Source organism: Erithacus rubecula (assembly GCF_903797595.1).
Source record: "Erithacus rubecula genome assembly, chromosome: 3".
Lineage (NCBI taxonomy): Eukaryota > Metazoa > Chordata > Aves > Passeriformes > Muscicapidae > Erithacus > Erithacus rubecula.
Genome location: NC_136689.1, coordinates 35,215,371 through 35,241,133, shown reverse-complemented (window position 1 = coordinate 35,241,133; position 25,763 = coordinate 35,215,371). Strand labels below are relative to the sequence as shown.

The 25,763-nt window shown below is 41.6% G+C and overlaps 1 protein-coding gene across 8 annotated transcripts in view; it reads left to right on the top strand.

Annotated features, from left to right (window-relative positions):
- Nucleotides 1–594: 594 nt before the first annotated feature.
- The window catches only part of SATB1 (SATB homeobox 1), a 92,182-nt gene continuing 67,013 nt past the window's right edge, over nt 595–25,763 (top strand). For 3 of the 8 annotated variants that reach the window (XM_079300637.1, XM_079300633.1, XM_079300630.1), the window contains exons 1-2: nt 19,419–19,632; nt 22,537–22,772. In XM_079300637.1, the coding sequence (XP_079156763.1) occupies nt 22,562–22,772 (211 nt within the window). In that variant the 5' untranslated portion in view covers nt 19,419–19,632; nt 22,537–22,561. Of the gene's footprint in view, nt 1,013–17,911; nt 19,633–19,724; nt 19,795–22,536; nt 22,773–25,763 lie in introns of those variants that run through there. The other 5 variants (XM_079300632.1, XM_079300636.1, XM_079300631.1 and 2 more) reach the window with 3 other exon arrangements.

The following is a 25,763-nucleotide window of genomic DNA, read 5'->3' as shown; positions in this document are numbered from 1 at the left end:
CTGCCTCAGCCCCCCAGTCGCGGGGGGCCGTGGGGCGCTGCCTGCCCGAAAGGGGCTGCGCGGGGCTCCGCGAGTGGCGGCGGGGGGCGGCCAGAGGGCGCGGGGACAGCTGTGGAAATAAAGCAGCGGGGGCAGGATGGAGAGCAGGGGGAAGAGGCGGGCGGGGGCGCGGTGCCGGGGAAGGCAGTGCGGGGACGGTGGAGGGTTTCGGCCCGAGTTGCGGGGGGAAGGGGGCACGGCAGCATGGACACAGGCACAGCAGCATCCCCCGGCACTTCCACCAAGGCAGCCCCACCGCCCCGCGGGCCGGAGCCGCCGGAGGGAAGGAGCCGCCGCGCACACACAGACACACAGACACACGCCGCCGCTGCGCTCCAGCCGCCGCTCGGCTCTCCCCCTCCCACCGCCGCCGCGCAGGCAGGCGGCAGCGGGCGCGGAGCCGAGCGGGCGGCGCGGGGCTCGGAGTCCCCGGCCCCGGCCGGACCGGCCCCCAGCGGCCGCGCTGCCCCGACGGCACCGCCGCCCCCTCCCCGGGGGCAGCGCGCACTCCCCGCCCGGAGGGGCCGTGCAGGCAGCGGGCGGGGGAGCGCGGGCACACACACACTCTCTCACACACATATACACACACACACGCCGGCACACCCGCACAGACACACGCAGGCGGAGGCAGGGCTGCCCCACGCCGGTACCTTGCTGCCCTGGTGTTTTCCGTCCGGGCTCCTCCTTGCTGAGGCAGCTCGGGAGCGGAGCCGAGCGGGCGGGTGCGTGTGCGTGTGTGTGTGTGCGTGCGTGCATGCGTGTGCCTGTGTTGTGTGTGTGTGTGTGTGTGTGTGTGTGCGAGAGCGAGCGAGCGAGAGAGACTCTCCCCCCTCCCCCTCCTCCTCCTCGCTCTCCTTCCTTTAAACGCCCACTCCTGATGGGTGAAAAGACAACTTGAACTTCAGTGCAATTAACTTCGCCGGCGCCTCGGAAGCCGGAGGTGTCGCCGGCCTCGCCCGCCGCGCTCCCATGAGTGAGTCGGTCCCGCTCCTTCGGCGTCTCTCCTGGGGGACGTGGGGGACGGGGGGGGACAGTGCCGTGCCGGGGGCACCGCCGCGGCGATTTAGCGCGGCCGGCTGCTCGGGCCCGGGAGGGCGGGCGGGAGGGAGGCGCGGGGCGAGTGGCTGCGCTCGGCGCTGCCGCTGCCGGAGCCTCCCGGCCGGCACGGGCTCGCTCACACCTGCCGCCGCGCCGCTGCCGGCCGCCGGCCCCGCTCCACTCCGCTCCCTTGCCGGCTGCCGCCTCACCCGCCGCCGGCACGGGGGGAGCGGCGGGAGTTGGGGGTGGGGGCAAAGGGAAAAAAACCGCAGAAGTTTGGCAAAGTTGTTCCCCAGCCCCGCGCGCCTCCCGGCAGCGGCGGGCGCGGCGTCCCCGACGGCGCGGGGCGAAGCGGCGGGGCCGGGGGTCGCGGGGAAGGGGGATGGGGGGTCGCGGGGTGGCGCTTCCGCGGGGGCTGCGCGGGGCTGCGCGGGCGGCCGAGCGGCGCTGGCCCAGCCGGGGGCGCGCCCGTGGCGGTGGGTGGCACGTCCCCCCCGCCCGCCCGCCCGCGGCGCGACCCGGCGCTGCCGCTGTCACGGGGAGCGGCGCCGGGAGCTCGTCCGTGTGCTCCAGCGTTTTATTTTTCCGCTCCGTCTCCGAACCCGCCACCCGAGGTTTTGCTAAATCCTCTCCCCTTTGTCGCCGTCTCCGCCGGCTGCCGTGGGGAGCGCTCCTGACAGGCACCTGCCCGACCCGGAGTTTCCCTCTGCCAGTCTCCGGCTTTTTCTGACTGCGGGAGAAACTTCGCTACAATCTTAAGTTTTCTGAAACACTTTGCACCGGCTTCTAAACTGAAATGAGTTTTAACTGAGGCTCTCCGCTGTTTTTGGTCCGTGCAAATGAGCGCAGCGCTTCTGCAAAAAATAATTCACAAATTCAGATGCAGAGAGTCCAGGGCTTGTGATCTGGAGGTGCCCTTTCATTCTGGTCCGTGCTGCTTGGGTGGGAGTTAGCAGCAGCCCCTTATTTCTACTTTCTATTATTTTGGTACCGTGCATTCATATATTTGTCTGCTGTAGTCTGCTGGCAAACATTAGCATTCAAGCTTACATTTTTGACAAATGTGCAGACAGGAATAGCATGAATAGGCATCTTAAATATTAACAACCTAAGCATCTGTTGTGAAACAAATTTAATATATTTACTCTGTTTTTCTCACATTGTTAGGAAAGGTTACAATAAGTGTAAAATTTCAGCTGTAGTTAGCACAAGGAATGCTTGGATATTTCACTATCTCTTCAAGCATTTAACACAATCACCAGATAGAAATGTGTCAAATCAGGCGCACTATTCAAAAACAACTTGAAACTGTAAGCGTAGAGTGTATAGACATGAATATAGCATGTTATCTGCAATTCCTACCTTCTAATTACTCTTGAGCACTATTTGTAGAATTTGAGAATGCTCTTTCCAGTCCCGCACTCCTATATGCTCTTTAATATGTTTATACATACGCACACTCATTTTCTAATTCACTGTCTATTTGAGATCGTTATTGATATTGCATTCCTTTTCAAGTCGAAGCAATGGTTTTGCAAGGAAATGTGAAATAACATAGAGTAGGTAAAAAATGAGCAGGCAGAAAATGCAATGTGTTCACATATAAGCATGTGTCGGAACAGATAGTGAACACACATAATAAGCAATAGAAGAGAAATTAAAATCCTTGGCTAGTATGCTATGTATGCCCACTCTTCAATACAGCTAGTGGCAAAGAAACAACTGACTCCAAGGAATTCCTCTGTCCCTGTAATAAAACTGTTCAGAGTAGAACAAGAGCACAGAAGAGCGAAGCCGCCAAAAAGGCTGTAGAGTTATTTCAGGAATCAGTGCATTCCTTCCCTTTTTCCCACAAGTTCAAATATGTAATAAATAAGTCCTTTGTATGTAAAATAGTTTACTGGAACAAAAAGTATTTAAATGAAACGCTTTTTTGTGCATGAATTTTGAAAAACTGGCCATTTCCTTTTTATATTCTTTGTTCTTGATGCTTTAAATAGCAAAGTAACTCTCGCAGTTTCCCCTCTCATGCTATTTTAGCGACTCGTGTGAATCCTAACCTGCTGCTGTGCTCCTGAGAAAGCAGCGTGAATCTGTAACTCACTGATGGGACACAGTGCTTTGGCAGTGTCCGGAGCAGGGGGAGGCTGCCACGCCAGCCCCAGCCTGCACAGGAGCAGGGCACCTCTCTGCTTTGCAGCCTAGGCCCAGCAGGTCAGCAGATGAGCACCTGCCCTCTGTGGCTGCGCCTCCCAAGGCAGCACCAGCCCTGCCTGCAGCCCTGCCAGCATCCCACCACCACGTTCAGCCTTGCTGGGGACGTGGGCACATCCACCCCTGCAGCACTGAAGCCTCTTTGGAGAGGTTTCTCCCACATTAGATAGGGAGTTTGGGATAGAGAGGGGTTTACATGTGTGCAACTGCCATTTAGAAGATAATCTGCTGAGGTCTGGTGCTCTTCCTAAAAAAAAAGACCAACAAAAAACCCCACCAAATCTTTTAAATGTATCAACTACTTGATTTTTTCAAAGTATTGTCACCTTTTTTATGCCACCTTTTTTTTTTTTTTTTTTTTTTTTTTTAAATCTAAGTATTGTCAGAGGAATTTGAACTAATTCCTTAGGTTTCCAGCTGTATTTGAAAAAAAAAATTAAGGAGATTACTTTATTAATACATTAAAGTAGATTTCTGAATTAAAACTGGAGGAAATACGACTTCTGAAATGTTTTAGTCATATTTCTAGGAACTATGGTATTTTAACATAGACTCTAGTGAAGCATTTTATTGCCTTCTTGTATATAACTGCCATTGCTCTCTCTAGATATATTTAATATATATCCAGTGAAGCCACAAACTTTCCTTCTACAACAGTTTAAACACATCTGGAACATTTTACTTTCTTATAATTTATGTTAATAGATGTAGAGTGCATATACAATCTTCTCAGACATCATTGCTTTTTCCAAAGGGGAATTTTTTTACTTCCAGTCAGGGAATATATTTATAAGAACAAAATAACTCAAAGTATAGGCAATTCTATATATCATTTTATTTTCTGTTATATTAGGTTGATTATATAAAGCTTTCATTTAGAGCGATGGGATGATGAAATTACAGAGGAGTGATTGGCTTTTGTTTTTTCAAATGGTTCAAGTTGAGGGCTGCAAAAATGAATGTGTTTGGTAAAGTTCTTTGAGTGCATAGTATTTTTCATAGAATTCTGACAAATTAATTTAATAGAAAAGCCACAAGTCTCTTAGCCAGGTAAAATGGAAGTTCTGTTTTTGCCGTTATAGGCATCAGGCTTCAGTAATCTGCTCCTCTTGTGGAATGAACACTTTCTACTTAAAGCTATCATGCACCTACTGTTTATTTACGCTGCATTAAACTGACAGCACGGCAATCAGAGGAAAAAATATGACTTACTTTCCTGAAGTAAACACCAGTTTATAGGTTAGTGCCTGTATTTATATTCCTGTCGCCACTAAATAATGGCTGTCTCCATTTTAATATCTACCTGTGGTGTTACCCAGGGCAGCTGGCTCTTCCTTGTTTAAAACAAGGGGAAAAGGAAAAGCAGGGGGTGAGGAAGAGGAAAAAGTTTTGTTATCATTCCACTCTAAGAGGATCTTAATAGAAAAGTGATTCGGTATTCCATTCTGTAGCAAGCCAAAGCCAGTTTTAAAGGCATAGTATTCAGTTTTACTTGGTGTAATTGAATTGCATCTCAAACAGGGAAAACAGAATTCCTTAACAGTATTTGTCTATCCAAGACACTGAAATTGTATATTCAGGCAATGGCAGATTAAGGGCAGAAGCATTTTATTAATAACTGAAAGCACATATGTGTGTGTGATGAAAAATGTTCTGCAAATCTGTCACTATGCAATCAAGTGCATTTTTTAAACTTTAGTTGTCACAAAGTTGCTACTGATTCTAAAAAAAAAAAAAAAAAAAAAAAAAAAAAGAAAAAAAAAAAAGAAGTAAAACAGTTTGACGGTTAAAGAGTAACTTACAGCTCTTACTGCCTGTTATACGGAAATTTTGCAACTTTATAAAGTTAGTGTCAGAAAGCCCTGCTGATGTTACTTTTAATCTTGGAGAAATGAGTCCAAGTAGCCGGCATTTGAACTGAAGATAACCGCAGTCAGAATAACCTACAGTTTGCAAGAAGCTTCTCTAAATTCTCTGTTGAAGGGTTTCATTAATAACTTTCACATGAGAGGTTCATTTCTTCCTCAGATTCTGAAAGTATTATACTTAACACTAAATTGGCTTGTTGGTCAGTTCCCTTGGCTGTGGTATCATGAACTCTAAACAGCCCTGACCACAACTTGTAACTGTTACTTCCAAGAGAATATACTATGATGTTCCCTTCAAAAATGCGGGTGGTTTAGAACATTTGCCGTCCTGTGGCATCTGATTTTACCGCAGTTATCACCAACGCTTCATTACATAATGGGTATCCATTCTATTGCTTTGCAAATGTCAGCTTTCTAATGGTTGCTGCACAGCATTGCTCTCAGTAAGTTTAAGTCTTGATAGAGATTAATTTTAGGGAGTCTTGCCAGCACTGATCTTGTACATGTGTTCTGATCTGGTCCTTGTGCCCCTACCAGTTGAAATCTAGTATTAATCTGTTCTATCTGGTGCAGTGTACTAGGAATGGCATAGCAATAGTAGAGTGCAGTAGTAGAGTGTAGTAACATACCTCAGGCACCGTCTGAATTCTAAATATTTCCTTTTAAACTTGCTGAGCCTGACTTTGCTCCCATGCAGGCTGGTGTGTCACTGCAGAGCTTAGTTTTCACTGTTCCTGTAGAGGATCGGCGTTAGGTGTTCGGGTGGGCTGAGGGACACACTAACAATTAGTATTTGTGCCAAGGTCCAGCTTTTATATTTATTTAGAATGCCAACACACAGCAATCTCTTTGGAGATTGATTCTCCCCTGAAACACTGTGCATTTGTGTTTGCTGGGATTGGGACTGTAAGACTTGCTTTTACCAGAGTGCAGGCTAGCTGCTGTCTCTGAGTTGCTGTAAAGCATTGCTGATGACACCTCTGCACAGCTGTGGGTTCACAGGAGTTATCTCTGGCAGTGCTTTGCTGCTGTGAACTGCAGGTTAGAGAGGCAGAGGAGCCTGCTGGCCTGGGCTCCTGTCACCCCAGCTGCACCTGGGTGCAGAACATCAGGATGGGCCACGTCTGCCAGCTGCGTTGGCCTTACATAACTTCCAGTGACTATCTGCTCTATCTCTTTCCCGTGGCGCATTATGACATGATATGACCTGAGGAGATGAGGGAGGTGCTTTAAACCTCAAGTGCATCTTGTCTTCCCAGGATCCTGCTCTGACAGGATTTATTTGGCCAGCAGCAATCATTTGTGGGTCGTTACACTTGCTGCTCACTAGACAAAGTGGTGATGCACTCAGACCACCTATGCTTGGAGGACTGTCTCATCATCTTTTCTGGTGTCTAGACTTCTGGTTTCAGCCCTGAAAAAAAAAAAGTGCAATTTTGGGTTAATAACTGTCCATGCCATGTTTGCCATACTTGATGCTGTAACCCTTATTTTGAAAATGCTTAGCACATAACTTCATATGAAGGAAAAGGAAGCTGCAGCACACTATCCTTTTATAAATGCGGCCTTAATATGCTCCTGGTTTTATTATCCAGCTATAAAATTAGTAATATAGATGTTTCATAGAACACTAAAGGATTAAGTAATTCTTTATATTTGTAAATCAGTCCTAGAGTGGAAAACATTTTCAGCCAAGTGTCAAGAATTGCTGCTCTGAACTCAAACCCACATGCAAAGGTATGAGAAAGGTATTTCCTTTTCAGTAAGTGCACTTAGAATATGAGTCTGGTCATAATAGCCAGGTAATTAAAAACATTTTCAATGTAAAGGAAGAAAGTTCTAAATATCATACACACCCTATATTCCTACTTCTATTACATTAAATAAAAGACAGAAAAGAGAGGAAAGAGTGGGGGAGAACGTGCGTGTTTGCAGGCTCTCAGAAGGACCAAAGGCAAAAAATTAAATGGAGAGGAATTCCAGACTGAGTTTTAAAATGTTTATAATCAAAGATTAAATTAATATTTTTGTGGAGAGCAATATTAGAAAGATTTTAAATCATTAGTGCTTTTCATCATAGGTGGGCTTCCTTGATAAATGTAAGAAGTCTCAAGAATAATTAAAGGCATCTTAAAACTTAAAAATGACAGTTTTAGCTTCTAAGGATTCATTGTAATGTAATAATACTGTATGCTTTTTAGTGTTACTTCTGCACTAGACATTTAATTACAGTCTTTGTGAGACATGTTATCTGTATATTAACCAGTGCATAAAAAGAATGATATTTACTTTTACATACAAGCTCTTGCTTGCCAGCTTTCTTTTTAAGATTATAGATTAAGATCTCCAATCCAGAATGTTCATGACTTCAATGAAAACAACTTAATTTGACACAATTTTGGGGAGGATGGAGCATTTATTGCAATAGTACTGCTTCTCTAGTCACACTTTTTGCAATAGTACTTGAACTGCTGCTTAGCAGTGGGGTTGTTTTCTGTGCAAGGGCCCAAACTCACGTTTCATTGCTCGTTCAAAGGGTAGATTTTAGAATATCAAATGTAAAAGCATGTTTAATTTTTATCTTGAGGAGTAGGTTCTAAGCATAGTATGGTAGGTTTTTCCCAGGTACAGTTTATTGCTGAGAGGAATTTTGGAGCTTGCTTTTGCTGTGTCAGATATTGACTATTGTCTGAAACATACACTGGATGATATAAATTTATGGGGTTTGTAGCTTGGTCCACCTATTGCTGTGGAAAAAAAGGTGCATAAAATTAGTTTTTCTTTTGATATATTTCCAGATTCCCCTGACTGTGAAAAGTGCTTCTCAACACAGTGAACTTCCCACTAGGAAGTTCCCACTAGGTTCCGCACAGGATGGGGCACAAGGGAAACCGCATCCAGCTGTTTTAAAGCAGAGCTTTTCAGTCCATAATGTGTATCATACATCATCTTTCAGGTCTTGTTTTTCATTTCTTATCTAGAAGTCCTGTGCAGGAAAGGTATGATATAGGTTTTGAGTCTCTGGTTTCGGTATGCTTTGTAAGAAAATCCCACCATAAAGTCAATCGGTCGAAATCAATCTCTGTCCCATTGACTGTATTTTATTGACTTTCTTTTTTTCTTCACCTGACTCACTGGATACAATAATCATTTTTTCCATTACTGATGAATTTCATTATAATTTTTTCAAGACAATTTTATAGCATACTTGCATTTGAAACTTGTGATTCCACTACTTTATTTGGGCTGTGAGCCCTACAAGTAACCAACTTCTGCGCTGCCGCTTAAAATGACAATTAGGATACTCATAGGTGTAGTTATTGTTTTCTAAGCTTTCCAGAAGAATTTTATGGATACCATGCAAGAGAATTGAACCAGTAGAATTTCTTTATGTGCTTGGCAGGATGACAGATGTGCCGTAAGAAGCATTATACTGTCTGATAAATTGCATTACCAAGCACTATTTCATATAGGTTCTGTCTCTTTAAAAATGCAGTCTCCTCTATTTGCCCTATTAATTGTTGATATGTTGCCATCCACGAGACAAAAATTAGAGCTGTAATTAAATAATCATGTGATGCTCCTTAGTGCCAGTGAGAGCAAACTCATTTTTCCAGGCCCTGATGGTCACTGATTATTGTATTACTACTGGCTTGCTTTATTTTTTTTTAATGGCTCTATATTGCTGGGTTACCTAACCACTGCCCTTCTTTTCAAAATTAAAGGAATTGAAGAACATTAAGTCACTTAATTGGCCAGTAGTCTATGGGGATACAAAGTAGTCATACCTTCTCTGCTTTTTGGTCACTCAATTGGTTCTACTGGGAGAACTACATCAGTGGTGTGGTTGCGTGCCATTTAATTTACACTGGTGTTTTGGCTGGGATGGATGCATATAGGGAATGCCAGGAGAATTACAAAAGGAGCAGGGTATTAAAATTCAGAAATGATTAAAATTGAAATAAAAGGATGCTGCTGCTTTGCCAGTACTCTGGCAGTCATAATGACACATAGAGATTAGTTTCCACCTTCATCTTTTCCTTCTTTCTCATTTCCTCTTGTTTATTGTTGACACATTTTCCTTATGTCTCTGCTTCTCAGCGCTTTTTTTCACTGTTACATATTCCTACTTTTTCTCTTTCCTTAAGCATGGAGAAGCTTACTTAACCTTATTATAACAATAACAGAATAGGTTATTAATATTTAATATGCACATGATTAAAATTTCTCTCTTAAACATAGGTCAGCTCTATTATTAACTGACATGTTATTTTTCATTAAAAAATTTTTATTCTGCCCTTACGGTTTCTCAAACACCCTTTACTTTGGTGGTGATTTAACACATAATGTTTAGAAAACTGTGTTAGGCTAGTGAAAAAAAAGAACTTACCAGTCATGGATAATCAATTATGCATGAATTCAGATATAACAGATGGAAACTGGTGAGTTAAAGTTTCTCTTTAGCTTCGTGATTTTTTTGTTTTGTTTTTGTGACACCTGTCTCTTATGTATAGATAAACATCTAACATAGCATACTGCTTTTCATGCGTCTTTGTGTTTTTTTGCTTTTTGGGTTTGGGGATTTTTGTTTCTTTTTGGTTTTGTTGGTGTGGCATAAACTTATTTTCCCCTGTTTACAACTTACTATTTTTAATTTGTTTGTCTGTGAGCATTTCTATACTGCCTGCCTTTTCTAGGGCTGAAGTGTCCTGTGATGAAGCAAGCATTTAATCTTCTAGTAAACTACACAATATAATATGACCTTAAAATTGTGTCAGCACGATAGTTTAAATTATAGGAGTTCATTTTTGCCTTCAGCTGCTCATGGACTACAGTGTTATGACATTAAAGCAACAGGGTAGACGGCGGCTGGGCATATGTATTCATATATGCATATATGCACATTCTTGTGATTGTGATACTTATATAGGCGTTCCCTCCAAAGGCATTAATTAAATTTCTTTCAATCATTTGACAATGAAATAGATTGCTTTACTGCTTTTTATTAAAGTGTTCACTATGGGCTGAGCGCAATACTTCTTTTGGTCATGGAAAGATTTTTAGAGAACTGAATCAAGAAAAAATGGCAATAACTCATTGTGATATGCCCACAGCAATGACCACTCGGTATTAAGTATACGAAGATCTGAATATGTTTTCTTTTTCTTTTTATACAAAAGCATCTAAAAGAGTTTTAAGCACGGGCTTAGACGTGAGATGCGTTTCTGTGTAGTTCATTCATGACAGTGTATTGAGCGATTCTTGTCTTTGAAGGTGTCTCGTGTTTGAAAAATATGTGAGTAAGTTGATTTGGACATTATTCTTCTGTAACTGTAATAATTTGGATCATTTATTCACCTGGCCCCGTCCACTTTGGAAGTGGCACATTTGCAGATGTGGTGGAGAGAGGTTTTTCCCTCTGTATATCAATAAAAGAAAAATGAACTGAGAGAATTCACTGCATCTTTTATGAGCAGAATATTCCAAAACTCCCCTTTTTTATCAACATTTTTGAAGGAAAAATCTAATACAGGAAGGAGTTTGTAGTATAAACCAGAAGGAAATTACAGAGAAGACATTTTTCCCGACAAATTTTTGTATTTACCACAGGAACTAACTTTTTGCACACCTGTTATGGCATTTCCTTCAAGTATTTTCTGAGTATAAATTGCTATCATAAATATTAACCTAATTTTGCCCTGTACTGTATATAAAATTACTGTATTCTAGTGGGTTTCCAATTGCTGCTCTGCATCTCAGTTTGTTTCCATTGTAGCCACTCAACAGGAAATCTAGAAACATAGTTGCTTTAAGCAAATAAATACATCAAATACTTCAATACATTTTTGTTAATTTCTCTTTTGTGTATGTGTGTGTGTTTGTTTTTGTTTTGTGGTGGTTTTGTTATTTTTTTTTCCTAAATCAGAACAAGTATTAACATTTTCAAGTTATTTGGTTTTGCTTTATGTTGTTTGCATTAAACTTAGCATACTCTGACATATGTACAAATGACCTTTATCTTAGTGACATTGCATATGCTAAGCCTTTTTTAGTTAGCACCTGTTAATATTAACAGGTATCTTGTTCCTTAAAAGAGCTGTGAATATTAATAGCTAATTGCTCCTGAAAAAAACTGAAAAACTCATTTATTTCGTCTTTGTTACTGTGGAATCATCTGAGTTGGAAATTGGAAGGAGCCCTAGAAGAAAATGCTAATTTGGCCAAAACCACCAACTTTCAACTTGTTTTAGACCAAAACCACACATTTTGCATGCATTTCATGTGAATATTGACTCCTGTCAAGTTTGGCCGTAATTAGATGCAGAGTTTTACTTAAAAGGTTTTGAACCTTAGAAAAAGTATAGCAGAACATGTGCAGAGGTCTGAGTTAATAATGAAACTGGAAACAGGACATTTCATGTGGTTTTGTGTTTCATAATGAAAGTTTGACATAGTTCAATTCATCAATCAGTTCTAACCATTTCCTTCGACTTAAAACTCTTCCATGTTTTCAGTTTGTGTCAGTAGATTTTTATTTGTACTATCAGATCAATGAAGAGATTATTCTCCTGTTGATGAAGAATCCCTATGTAAGAACTCAGAGCGGTTTGAGCTCAACAAACATCTAAGCTCTAGATAATAATACTTGAATAATCCTCTGTAGGGCTAAATGCAACAGTTCAGGTGTTTTCTACTGTAATGCACAGCTTTGCTTGGGCTGTGTGAAATTCATCCTTGCCCAGAGTTGTTGGAGGAAATTTTTGTATTTTAAAAGCATACTAACTGGGATAGAAGCACTGTGGTTGGAAGTGAGGGAAAATGAGTCACATAATGGAACCAGTCAAAAAATTGCAAACAGGACTGAAAAACACTTTGGAGGTAATTTGGTGTAACTTCCCTTTTACATACTGTTAAATTAATAGAGATTCTATTCAGACACATCCCTAAAATAACCACTTATCAACTGACTCTTTTAGGTAACAATTATATGCCCATCTCATACCTAGGAGTTATCTAGTGCTGTGATGATGAGGGCTTTAACAGGAACCACTCTTTTTTAATCTCTCAGTGTCCCACATTAAGCATCTTCACATGAAAGACCTAAAAATTGTACCTCTGGGGAGAAAGCTGTGAAATTAGTGACCTGCTGAACATACACTTATGACATGGGAAACTTGACTGATCCTAAGATGCCAGTTTTCCTCCTTTCTTCCAGCTGCCTAATTGCATAAAATATTATTATATACAACTCTATTGCATTTTTTTGTTTGTTCTTTTTTTGTGGAAGTAGTTGGCTGTAGTTGCCACATGGAAATTACAAGCATGACTCATCAAGGTCCTAATCTAGTGTTAAGAATGGAAGAGAATATGGTCTTCAATATGCTTTTTTTAAAAGTTGAAGCTTTTTATTTGAAATGGTTCTGAAGTCCACAGTCATAAAATATACTGGCTGATATTAAATAACATATACACAGTGTTTGTGGGAATTGATGTCCTACTATAGATAGCAAAAAGTGAACTGTTTTTCCACATAGCAGGCAATAGACTGTGCATCTACAGAGTAAGATTTATGTGATTAACCATTAATATTGATTGCTGTGATCTTTTATGGAAAGTGGGCAACTCTCTATTACAATTTTAAGCAGCTAAGATTTTTTGTGGCAACCAGTGGTGAAAGACTCACTATTCTCATTAGTGCTCTTGTTCACCCTCCCCTATGTCAGGCCAAGCAGATTTGTTGGATTTTACTCCATAATTTTCTTCCAGCATTTTGCCTCTCCATGACTCACCAAGGGGTGAACTGAAATAACTGTAGGGGCCACATCTGCAGAAGTATGTATTTCCTTCAGTTGCACAAGCATCTTAGTCAAAATAGACATACAGCTATGAAATGACTTACACAAAATGGTGCAGTAGTTTGACTAAAAGTAACTTGTTTTATCCAAAATCACATTTTGCATATTCTTATTCAACTCCATTTTAAAAAAAGATTCTGTGATTGAAGTACATTGCAGATAATATTTGCAGGAGTAAACGAGCCTCGTCACAGAGGCAATCAATAGGGAAATGTCTGTTTGTATATGATTTTACATATCTGCAAGCTAGCTGAGACATCCAGCTAAAAAATGCTGCACCATGGGACACTGTGTAGATATCTGATGCTTCCCAGGGGCCTTGGGGTCTGTAAACTAATGAATGCACTACATGTAGCCATATATGTAGGTTTTTCACCTCTGACGAATATGGTAAGGATAATTTACTTCACTTAATATCCAATTAAGTGCAGTTCAATACAGCTGACTATCGTAAGTTAAATATTCATTTTACGTAACTGTTTCAGGACATGGTGTGTGAGAGAACACAAACGAGCAGAAATTGCTCATGCAAAATGTGAGAGGGGACGACAGCTTGTGTGCGATGCCTTTCAGTGCTATGAATTTCATTTCATAGCACTTTTGCTTTTTGACAGGCATCCTATCCAGGCTGGGGCAGGTTGCAGTCAAAAAAATCTAGGTTGGTATGTAACTTTTGAGTTCAGCGTGGGGGATGTCGCAGAATGCTGTGATTCACATTGGTGTGCATTGGATTCTTGGGTCGTATGTAAATTGCGATTGCCGCAGTCAGGTTGGTAGAAGCATTTGAGCGGTGTCAGGCAACTATTGTTGTTCAGGGCGAAGCGAAGGGGAAATTAGTCTGAGGAGACTGAAAAACAACTTCAGGTCGAAGTGTAAAACTCCTAGGGCCATGGGACTGCATTGTCACAACAGCGGTGATGTGCTGAGGTTTCACAGGCAGACGTGGGAAAGGACTGTGGGGTGCTCCCTTCCCCTTCACCCACACTTCTGTGTGACCCACATGGCAAGGAGGCACAAGCCCTCGGGGTGTCACCCACCCTCCAGCCACGGATGTTTACCTTCAGAAAGGCACGGAGTGGTACTGCCACTGCCTTGCTGTCCAGCAGTTACCAGTACCCATAGATGTGCACCCATCAAACCTCGCTGTGGGGGAAATGCATTCAGATCCCCAGTGAAGAGAATTGCCCAGCAGTCGCACGGCTGCTGCACAGCTCTGCATCATCTCCAGCACGGGATGGTGCTTACGGGCTGCCCAAAAGGCTGCAGCATTGTCAGATGTACATGTGTGTAAAAGCCAATCAGCCTGATCTCCCCAAAGAAATCTGATAAAAGAGAATGCACAGCCATGCTGGTTTTGCTCTGCTGCCAGGTCATTTCTGTTTGCATTGCACAAGAGCCAAGACTCAAGATTTGGGCCCGTATTTCCTAATTTATTTTGAACAAGAAAATATTGGAATAGAGACCTTAGGAGGCACTGAGGCAGCATGCCACACTAGAGAATTTGTGTTGCTTTGCAGCTACTGAGACTGCTGCTCGAGAGTTAATTCACCATGGGGTTGAAAATACACAGCCCAACTTTTAAAATATTTGTCTTATTTCAACATAAGATAGGGCAAAATGCATTTTTATATATAATAAAAACAGTGCAACAACTTTATTAAGGATTAATAACCTTTATTAAGCATGTATTTGCCTGCTGTATGTTGACTAGAAGCTATGAAAAATGTGATGTTACTATTGCCGCACGTGTAAATGATTGCCTGCATATGTATCCATGACAATATCTATTCATCTTCTGTTCTTTATATATATGTTTTTATTACAAATATCTTTATTCTAGCTGAACATTTTAATATCAAAGTTGACACAGTGAAGTGCAAATTGGAATAGGTCAAATGAAAATCAGATATCTGTATCTTGAATTATTTCCAAGTAGTTTGGTATTGATAAGAGATATCTGATTGTTGTCTATCTGTCAAGACACAGCAGCCTTCAGTAATTCGTGCTTTCTAGTCAAAGCAAGGGTTTCACGCTCAGCCTTCCAAGTCTGTAGTAAATACTTTACCAGGCATAAGTGGTGTATGGGAATTAGATTAATCCATGTGGTAGGGAGTTTATAAGGTTTAGTGCATATATGCAATTTCAAGAAGAGAGTTCTTTTCCATAATCATTTATCTCAAGCATAGGAAGCATATGCATGATTATATAATTAACAGAATATTTGTTTGTCAGTGTTTGGTTAGTGTGCGTAATAATATCATTATTAGGCCTTCTGTGCTCCTGTATTATCAGATTGTTATCTCCCTGCTCCTTTAATTCACCATCTCTGCTTTTTAGATTAATCACTTTGTTTTAATCCAAACATTTTGTTGCTTTGTTTTTTGGTGGGTTTTTTTTTTTTATTTTATCATGAACAGAATGATTTGTGAACACCAAAGCAAAAGTTATTTTAGAAGATTTTAATCTTTTGGTGTTATTTGTTTTGTTATTGTCATATCTAGTAATCATTTTTATAAGGTGGTATTTTAGTCTCAAATCTTGTTCCAGATCATATTTGCTCTATTCTAATCAGCTCTGCATCTCTTAAATTATCTTCAATGCCCTTTTCCTCCATCATGCTGCAGGCAGCATACTGCCAGCTGAAACTCTCATGTCCTTCATGATTTTCTTCTTTAGTGGCCAGTCTTGCTTACTGCTGAAGTTTAAGTTTACCTTATCAGGCTTTTCTGAAAATGTTGAAAAAATAAGACATTGATATTTTCCATTGTGCCCACAAAGTTTGAATTCAACTAGTTAACACAGTTTTCCTCCAAGTATTCAAATGTATTGGGAAGTACATATATATACACACACACATATATAATTTTTTTAAGTGGGACTGATTGATACTGTATCTTGTTGAAAAAGGATTGGTTTCTAAACAAACAACTCGCTAGACAGTTACCCCTTGATCATCTGTAATGGAAGATATCATCTACATTTTCCCTTGTTTTTCTTTGTGAAACATGTTTCTTTGGTTTTGGGGTTTTGGTTTTTATTTTTCCTTTTCAGCAGTCTCAGTAATGATCTTAGTAAACCTTTTCAAGATACACAACATAGGTACAACTTCTCATGTTTCATACATATGCCACCTCCACTTGCTCTGCTTTGAATAATAGTATTATGTAACAGTGTATTCATTTTCCAGCCTTGCATTTTTTTGCTTCTGAGATTATAATCTATTTTATGCACTGCAGAATATGATAAATATTTCATGCATTTTGCCCTATTACCATTTTCTTTTTCCTGCATGTTCTATATGCTGTTTGTGCTTATTTTAGTAAACATCAATGTGATTCTATACCTTGTCTTGATGTATTTCTCTTATTTGAATATATGCATAGTGCAAAATTCTCTGTTTATAGATTTAATGATTTGCCCTGTTTTCAAAGGCCGTACTATTTTGTGTATTACAGGACTGGTATTAGCCTTCTCACTCACCTACTTTTGCCGCTCATGTTTGTATTGTTTTTGTTGTTGTTTTGTCGGTTGTTTTAAAGTTACTGCCCTAGACATTTTGGTTATATACCTGTCTGTGCAGTAATTCATGTTTTTTTTGGTCGATGATGCAACTTTCCCTTTAGACATAGTCTATTCCAACACTACGCATTTTATCAATAAAGAAGTTTAATTTTTCTCTTATCTCGCAGCTTGTACAAACTTGTTGCTTTCAAGTTTGGCTAGTTGGGTTACTTTCTTCCAAGTGCATGACGGGAAAAAGCCATGTCTGTCTCGCAGTTACTTATTTTGTCAATACTTTACCACCTTTCAGCTTTCACCTTTCAGCGGTGGCTTTCGGTCCCGCGCCGCGGACTCGGCGCAGGGGCAGTTTCGTGGCGGGGGATGCGGCACGTCGCCGTCCCGAGCCCGGAGCGATGTCTCGCTGTGCCGCAGCTCGCTCTGCTGGTCGCGGCGCCCACCGGAGCTCCCGGAGCCGCGGTGGACGGTGCCCTGCGCGGAGCGGGGCCGCGTTCACTCAACCTTTCAGAACCGTGGCCGGTGCTTTTCTTTCACCCCCGTAGACACCGACGGCAAGGGGAGGGAAGGAGAAACTTCTCTTCCCCACGTGGGCCGCTGGCTTCCCGGGGCGGCCTCCGCGGCGCGGCCCCACCTGCGGGGCCGGGGCGGCCGCCGTGCACCTGCCCGCCGCGGCCCGCGCAGGCTCCGCGCCGAGGGGCGGGGGCTGCGCCAGCGCGGCGCGCCCGCCAGCGCCGGCAGGATATTGTTCAGCCTTCACCCCCGCCCCTCTTCCTCCTCCTGCTGCCGCTGCTGGTGCTGCCGTGCCCCCGCGCCCGTGCCCCCCGGCTCGCCCCCTCCGCCGCAGGCCCCATCTGCCGGGGGGGCGCGGCGCGGCGCGGGGCGGCGCGGAGCGGGCATTGTGCGCGGCGCAGGCAGGGCCGCCTCACCCGCACCCAGCGAGCTGCAAATTCGTGCGCGCCCGGAAGCCGCACGCCCTCTTCCCCCGGCCCCCCCGCTCACCTACCGCCGCCGGCGGCCGCCCCCCCGGCCCGGCCCGGCCCGGCCCGGCCCGGCGCCCCCTCCCCGCTCCTCGCTGCGGTCCCCCGCTGCCGCCGCACTCCTGCCGACCCCCCTCCCTCTGCCCGGCCTCCCCTCCCCCACGCCTCTCTCCTTCACCACCACCTCCGCCTCCTCATCCTCCTCCTCCTCCTCTGCCACTTTCTCTCTCTCTCCCAGGACGCGTCGGATGATCCGGGGCCGCTGGGGAAGGGCTCCGGGCAGCAGCAGGGAGGCTGCGTCCTCCTCCCGTCTCTGGCTGTGAAAAAAAAAAAAAAAAAAAAAAAAAAAGCCGGTGGCCTCGGTGTTATTTTGTATTAAAATGAGGAGGAGGAAGAAGAAGCAGCGGCAGCAGCGGCAGCGAGCGGTAGCGGAGAGGAGGAGAGGAGGCTGTGAGCAGGGGACGGCGGCGGCAGCAGCAGGAGGAGGAGGAGTAGTGATGAGTCAACTAATAATTTAATGGGGACAGAAACAGAGAGGGAGAGAGAGAGAGGAGGGGGGGGAGCAGAGCAGAGCGAGGCAGCTCCGTCCGGGGACACACACACATACACACACACACATATCCATGTAACATCCAGCAACAACCACCAAACCGGCCTAAATAACAACCGTACCCAGCCAGCCAGGGGAAACGAGAATTAAAAAAAAAAAAGACAAAAAAAAAAGACAAAATACAAAGCCTACCATTATTATTCTTTTTCAATTGTTACTGGGTGGTTGTGGTTTTTTTTTTTGCTGGCTTGGTTTTTGTTGTTGTTGGCTTTTTGCAACCTTTCTATTTTATATTTTTACCCCTTCTTGCGAGTAACTCTTCTCGGAGTTCCCAGATTTTCTTTTTTTTTATTTTTTTCCTTTGCAGAAGCAGAACCAGTTTTTTGTTGTTGGTTTTCTTTTTTTCCTTTTTTTCTTTTCTTTTCTTTTCCTTTTTTTTTTTTTTTTTTTTTTTTTTTTACCTAATAGGATTGGGTTTTTTTAAAATTATAATTTTTCCCGGTGTTGGTCTCGGAGGGAGTGAAACCTCGTCACTTTTTTGTAGTGGTGGTGGTGTGCCTTGTTGTGTGTTTCCTTCCTCCCCTCTGTTCTTTTTCTCTCTCCCCTCCTCTCGCTCCCTCTCCCCCCGTCACTCGCACAACAGCCCCCGGTAAATGAGAGGAGACAGGTCCTCTCTGCCTTTTTTTCTCTCTCTTTTTTTTTTTTTTTTTTTTTTTTTTTTTTTTCCTTTCCCTCCCCGGACCTCAAAGGCGAGATTAAAAGTGGCATTTTAGTGCCTTTTCCTGCAATTTTCTCTCCACTTTTTTTTTTTCTTTTTATCTCCAGTAGCGATCTCTGGGGCTGAGGTTTCCGCAGAAAGTTTGGGGGCTGTTACGGTGTATATTTTTGCGGAGGGGGAGGGGAGCGGGCTCCTTCTGTGTGTGCTGCTCCTCTGGGTGCCTATTGGAGAATAATAGTGTAAGTGACAACCTAGAAGTAGACTTTCTGCTCTTCACACTGGATAGAAAAGCTGCTTTTTTTTTTCTTTGCATTTTTTTTCCCAATAACCCCTTTTCTCACTTGATCCTTTATGCATTTGTTTTATTTTTGAAAGGATAGCTAGACTTAAATCACCCTCCACCTTAATTTAAACCTGCTACTTATTTTTAAATTATTATTATTCTTATTAATTCCTCATTTTGAGCGTTACACTTGTCTGATCAATTTGATCTGCAGCTCTGTCTTCCGTTGCTAAACCTCGAAAACTGGCTCTCTCAAAAGATATTTAATCTCTATTTTTTTTGTCCATTGCCATTTTTGCTCATGGCTACTCTGTTTCTCGCTATCTGTTTTTGCCCCTCCCCGCCTAGAGGAAAATAGCAACAAGGAAAAAAAAAGAAAAAAAAAAAAAAAGAGAATATTAGGGGAAGTAGTCCTCAGGTCTGCTGCCCCCCCCTCCCCCCCCCCCCCCCCCCTTCAGAAAGGGGGGGACCTAAAAACATCAGTCTTGAACTTCTTCCTCTTCAAGAGCTCGGGCTGCAAAGGAAACCTCCTTTGTTTTTGTTATTTATATGCTGTCAAGTTTTGAAGTGGTGAGTTTCGGGTCGGTTTTGCTAATTTCACTCAGAAAACTGCAGTGTTTCTGTTTCTAGATAAGTACTTTGCTTCTTTGTCTCTTTAAAAGGTCACAGGGAAAGCTTGGCCTGGATTGTGAGAGCCATATGGAACGGATAAGTGCGGAGCCTCTCTCAAATGTGATTATGGGTTTTTATGGGGGAGGGAGGGAAGAGGAGGGGAAAGGCATGGGGAGGGGGCTGATTCAGGAGGAGAGAAAGAAATAATATAATACCGGCAGCGTTACATCGCGACAAAAGGAGATACGGCACCGGCTCTCATTCAGAAATTGCGCGGTGTGCCTGTACGTGTACGCTGGCTCCGGGAAACTGTGCCTTGAAATCGTGCTCTTCTCTCACTGATCTGTGATGAAAACTTGTAGTTGTGAAAGATGACTAAATGCGAAACCCGGGGAAACTCTTGGCCTGGAACCGGCGGAGATGATAGGTCTTTCCTGCCACCCTCTCCCTGGGCAGGCCGTGCTGGTTGTTGCTCATCACTATTCCAAACTGAGGTTTCAGTGAACTTTAGCCTTGGGCATGGAGTTTAAATGAGTAAATTAGGTGTTTTATGTGCATGTAATTTTGCTTTGTAACATAAAGCTTTTTACAAGATGACTAAGCGGTGAAAGGATGCCGATGGGTGGGTATTCTCAGGCCAAGCGAAAATGACCCATTTGGTGTTTTGGTTGCAGTCAGTGTATTAACTAAGTGCCGATCTATCACTTTTATTCACTGTACATGATGTAGTGCGATTCTGACTCATGATGACTAGATACTTTTTGTAGCAAAGAGCCTTCGTGCCTTAGAGTACTTCTGAAGTTGCCAAAAGTGATGAGAAATTTCTTGTTCGAAGCTTTTTTGTATGTGTTTTCTTTTACTCTTTCCCACCCCCCCCCCCACATCCCCCCTTTTTTTTTAGTTTTTTTTTCTTTCTTTTTTTTTTTTTTTTTTTTTGGTTAATCCTCTTTTTCTTGAGATAGACCAGTCTCAGAATAGCAGCCCTATGGTATGTTAGCATTGTTAGAAACATCGGAAGATGTTAGCAGTTTCAGTCTGTAATTCTTTGATTAGGTTACATTCAGCACAGTTTAAAAAATTCTTTTTGAAAAGTGGCTAAAATAGGCATGTTTACTGCTAATGAGACGCATGACCTGAAACAGATGGGATAAAGATGAATGGTGAACCTTAGCCTGTCACCTAATAGCATAGGGAAAAATAACGATTGTCTGAACTTCATCTATTTGGTTGCATTCTTGAGGTTGCTTGTAAAGGTTCGAATTAATACATTGCCTCTGTCTTCACCGTATCGGGGAAAAACAGCGTGATGTTCAAACTAGAAAAGAAATATTCTACAAAATTATCATTGGCATGTATACTAGTGACATAGAAGTGTATATATATAAAGATTCCAAGATGTTTAGGCTCTAATAACTTCGCTATGAATTGTGCAGAAAATATATTGAATTACTAGGCAACTGAAAGAAAGTAGCAATTATCCGATTCACACCAGTCTTTCTAAATATGACTTCCCCAGTATTAGTATTTATATTTCTAATGTAAATACTAGTTCAAAGATTAATGTCTGCTGACCTGTCCTTAGTGCTTATATTATTTTGGTATATATACATAACATAATTGTCTGTTTAGTTATACCCTTCCCTATCAGGGAAAGGTGGGTAAAATACCTAACAATCACAACAGTATTGATTAGTGAAATCATAACCAGAAAGATGCCTTTGCTCTCAGCAAGGTTTTTTAATATAGTTGGCAAAACAATTTCTGATGAGTGGCAAAAGTCCTTAAAACACTCTCTGTTATGTTGTAGGCTTGAGAGATTTTTAGTGATTTAACTGCAATTGTTATGGACAGAAGTTTCAAAAGTTTATAGAAAGGGGAGTACAAGCATGCTTATATATGTACTTTTTCTTAATTTGTTGTTGAAATTCTGGTTTTTTGGTTTCAAATAGGTGTGTCAGCATCACCCAGGTTTTGGGCTTTTTATACTTAAGGGCATAAAAATTACTGTAGAAATTGTGGAGGATTTTTCCACAGCTTTATGTTTGGTGAGAAACTATTCAGTAATTTATCTTAATTGAATAAACTACTCTGTTTAACACTTGAAGCTTAATGTTGAAATATTAATATCTTAATATCTGAAAAATTATATGTTTTGAACCTTGCAAAAGTTGATAAACTCTGTATAATATTGGTTAGGAAACTCAAAAGCAACCATCTCCCGCCACTGCTTTCTGAAGTTAAATGTCAAATTCTTTTCTAACTTCTATTTGTAAAGGGGAGAGGAATTGTAAAGGGACAATAGTCTACATCTCTAATAAATCTGTTGCTCCTTCAACTAAAGTTTTAACAATCTCTCTATTGTTGTTCATCCATTTTATACTCAAATAGATCAAGAAATTTTTCATTAGAATCTTTATCTATCTCCACAATTAAAACATCCGCGATTAATAACAAACCTTTCTGTGAGATTTGTGACAATAGCTATCTTGGAGCACACACCTTGACAGTCATCATCACTTTATATGAGTTTTAGACTCTCTCAGTTTTAGCAGTAAATCTCCAAAGATTTTTTAATTTTAAATTTTTTTTAAGAGGTACTCTGGTTGGCTTTTAAGAAAACCATTCTACTAGATTATGATACAATCTATCTGTAAACTGGGGTATGTGGTAGTTTTTGAAGAATAAGTTTGTTTCTTTTAAAAAAGGCTTTTCTTTTTAGTTAAAATACTTATCTATTCTTCTTTATGAGCTTATGATACATATATATCTGTCTCTGTACATGTGCAGGCTGTGTACGTATACATATGCGCACACGTGTACAACATATATATATATATTTTTTTTTTTTTTTAATCATGGCAGGTGATCTTTAGAGGCGGGACTGAGTATGGATCATTTGAACGAGGCAACTCAGGGGAAAGAACATTCAGAAATGTCTAACAATGTAAGCGATCCGAAGGGTCCACCAGCCAAAATTGCGCGCTTGGAACAGAATGGGAGCCCATTAGGAAGAGGAAGACTTGGAAGTACAGGAACTAAAATGCAAGGAGTGCCTTTAAAACACTCTGGACACCTGATGAAAACTAATATTAGAAAAGGTAACACTTTTGATAATTCTGCATTGGAGAAATATGATTTATAATATTTGGGGGGGAAGCATACTTTTGCAGACTCTACTTCATTTATATTTCAGGATTAAAATCTCAATTCTAAAATACTATATATTCCCAATTCTGATATAAATCACATTTGGGAAATGTAAGGTTCATTCTTGGGTGGAGCATCTTGCTTTTCAGGGTGGAGTCTGATTTTTGTTAAGGTAAAGGCTAGCTGCTCTGATTAAAGCAAATTCTTACATTGAAATATAAGTAATTTGTTACATTAATTCTTTGCGCGCTGGGCGAAGAAATGCAAAAATATGTAAGAGTAAATACTGAACCCCCAAAACAAATTCTCGCCTTTCCTCCAAATGATGGTCCTAAGATTGGAAGTGTAGTAGAATTTCCTTAGCAGTTGCAAGTTGGTTTAAAGGAGAGAGTGTAAATCTTTAGGTATCACATTGGAAAAGTCATTTATGATGTCAATCTTCGCAGTTTATTTTCTTAAGTACAATTCATTATTGAACAATGAACAACTTGGGTGTCATATTTTTCAGTGGCTGGTTTGCTGTAATTAGACATTTACACAAGGAAAAGGCACATTTAGAATCACTGATGTTTGTACATGGATGGCTTTTGTTTGGATTGAAAATACTTTTAATGGACAATAATATACAAATTTTACTTATCAAAATTTGTAAGTCTTTTTGACCATGTCCTGTAGGCTTACTAATTTAAATCAAAATATGCTGCATGTAATTTAGCATATATTTTGAAACAGCCTCTACTTTTCCTAGTATAATCAGTTATGTTTATAATCCAGATTTTTCTTGTATTTGCTATGCAAAGTGCAAAATGCAACCAAGACTATTAAATGCACAAAGTTAGAAGGCAGAGGAATTTCATTGTTTCTGATGCATAACATTTATCGTACAATCATTTATTTTTTCCTCGGTTTGGCGAAAACAAAGAATATATTGATCCTGAAATGAACAGACACAGCAGTCCGTATTGTTAGATCTTTATCTATTAAAAATGGAAAAACAGCACTTCAGCAAATTCTTTGGCCTCTGCTCATGATTACCCTATTTATTGATTGTTTGCCAAGAATGTATGCATCTTAAGAAAGCCAGGGTAAGAGCATTAAAAATATAATTTATTACGGCTTTTCAAGCAGAGTGCATTAACATTGTACAGTGAAGCAGTGGGGCTGTATAAAAAGGACTTTCTGACGCCTGCAAACATATAAGTTCCATAAATTCCTAAATAGGAGATTTCAGCTGTCTCTGGTATTATGTGATATTTGCACAGCAAACTTTAATGCCAGGACAGTTTTAGACAAGGATTCTACAGACTTCACTGCTCCTTATGGCAGACGTGCTGTTTACACAGACTCGTAAACCTTCAGCAAAAGCTCTAACACTGCCTTCAGGTTTAAATCATGCTGTATTTTTAGCAGAGAGCACTGACCAATGCTCTCCCCTTTAATACTAGAAGGTTATGAAGTTGCTGCACTTGGAGGTCTTGCCAAGTACTAGCAGGAGTGATCAGCCAGCCGAGATTGTGCTCTCCTGTATAACATTTTTCACATTAACAGAAGGACACTAGTGACAGTTTGCTAAAAGATTTAGTGGCTTGATTTGTAGTCAGATGATACCTGTGTCACACTACAGGGATCCACCTCTGTTAATCTATGCTGTGCCTCAAAATTTGGCCAGGAGGCTCTCCTGTGTTGTTTAAAGTACCACGTTTCCCAAAATGCTGCAACTGAGGAAACTATGTACCTGGCATAAAGGGTGCTGGTAAGCAGCAAAGTACCTCTGTATTGTGTCTGATCATAGTTTAATTTGTAGGAGGTGATAAGGAGAAAAACAAATATGTTTTTGCTGATTTTGGATGTATCAGCACTGTTTGTTCGAATGAAGCTTTGCTTGCACTTTATCTTCAAGAATTACTGGTGAAACTACTTAAGAATTTTGAGCCCTTACTCTGAGTCAGATGGTAGTAGGTGAAACATCAGTTGTGAGAGCCTGGAAGGGAGAAAAAACCCAAAAAACAAACCACCACCTTTTTGCAGATGAATCGTGTTTGTCCACAGCTTATTTAAAAACAGTGAAGTAAACACTGCTTTGCATGTACTGCTTTTGCTTTGGTCTTCCTCTCCCTCCTGGCCAGTCTCACTCAGATTGCAAAAAAAAAAAAAAAAAAAAAAAAAGAGAAAAAGAAAAAAAAAGCTAGGGGAAAAAAAAATCTCCTTCCTGCACTACATAAATATTGGCAAGCTTTTGCTCTTGTCTTTCAGTCTTTCATGCTGAGCCTATTGGGCAAACTGGAGTGAGTTTTTGAGCTTTTCCTTGCAAGCCTGAAGGGGTTTGTTTGCCAGAGATTGGCTCTCTGGTGAACAGATGTACTTTAAATATACGTGCTTAAGAGGTATCTTTTTTATCATGATTTCTTACTATACATTAGAGCACAAATCAGCAGATGTGGTCTTACTCTATTGTCAAGAGTAAAGCTTCCTTTCAGACTACAGCATGTCTGGTGCACCTTAGCAGGTTAGGAGGTTTCCGTAAGTCTGGAGGGCAGTGGTTATAGAGGCATTAACATTGTAGGACTAATTGGAGTTCCTGGGTGCCCTGTTAAAATAACCCCTGTCATCATTTATGCTAAAGATGATACCCCTCTGGCAGGCTGCCATAAGACAGTTCTGTACATCTCCTTTTAACCCTTCTGCTTTCTGTCATTAAGAGATCCTAACCTGTGCTGCTGGAGGCAGCGGAACAGGATTGGAGCTTAAAACCACAGGGTCAGTGTGTCATGCATGTCCATCTGGGAGGCTGGAAGGGGTTTTCCCCAAGTCCAGGAATCTGGCTGCTGGGAGAGACTTTGTCCCTAAAATAGCTTGGGTCGTTTGTTACTTCTCTCTCTGTCATCAAAAGGGAGGAAAAAAAATAAAATAAAAGATTTTTTTTTTTTTTTTTTTTTTTTTAA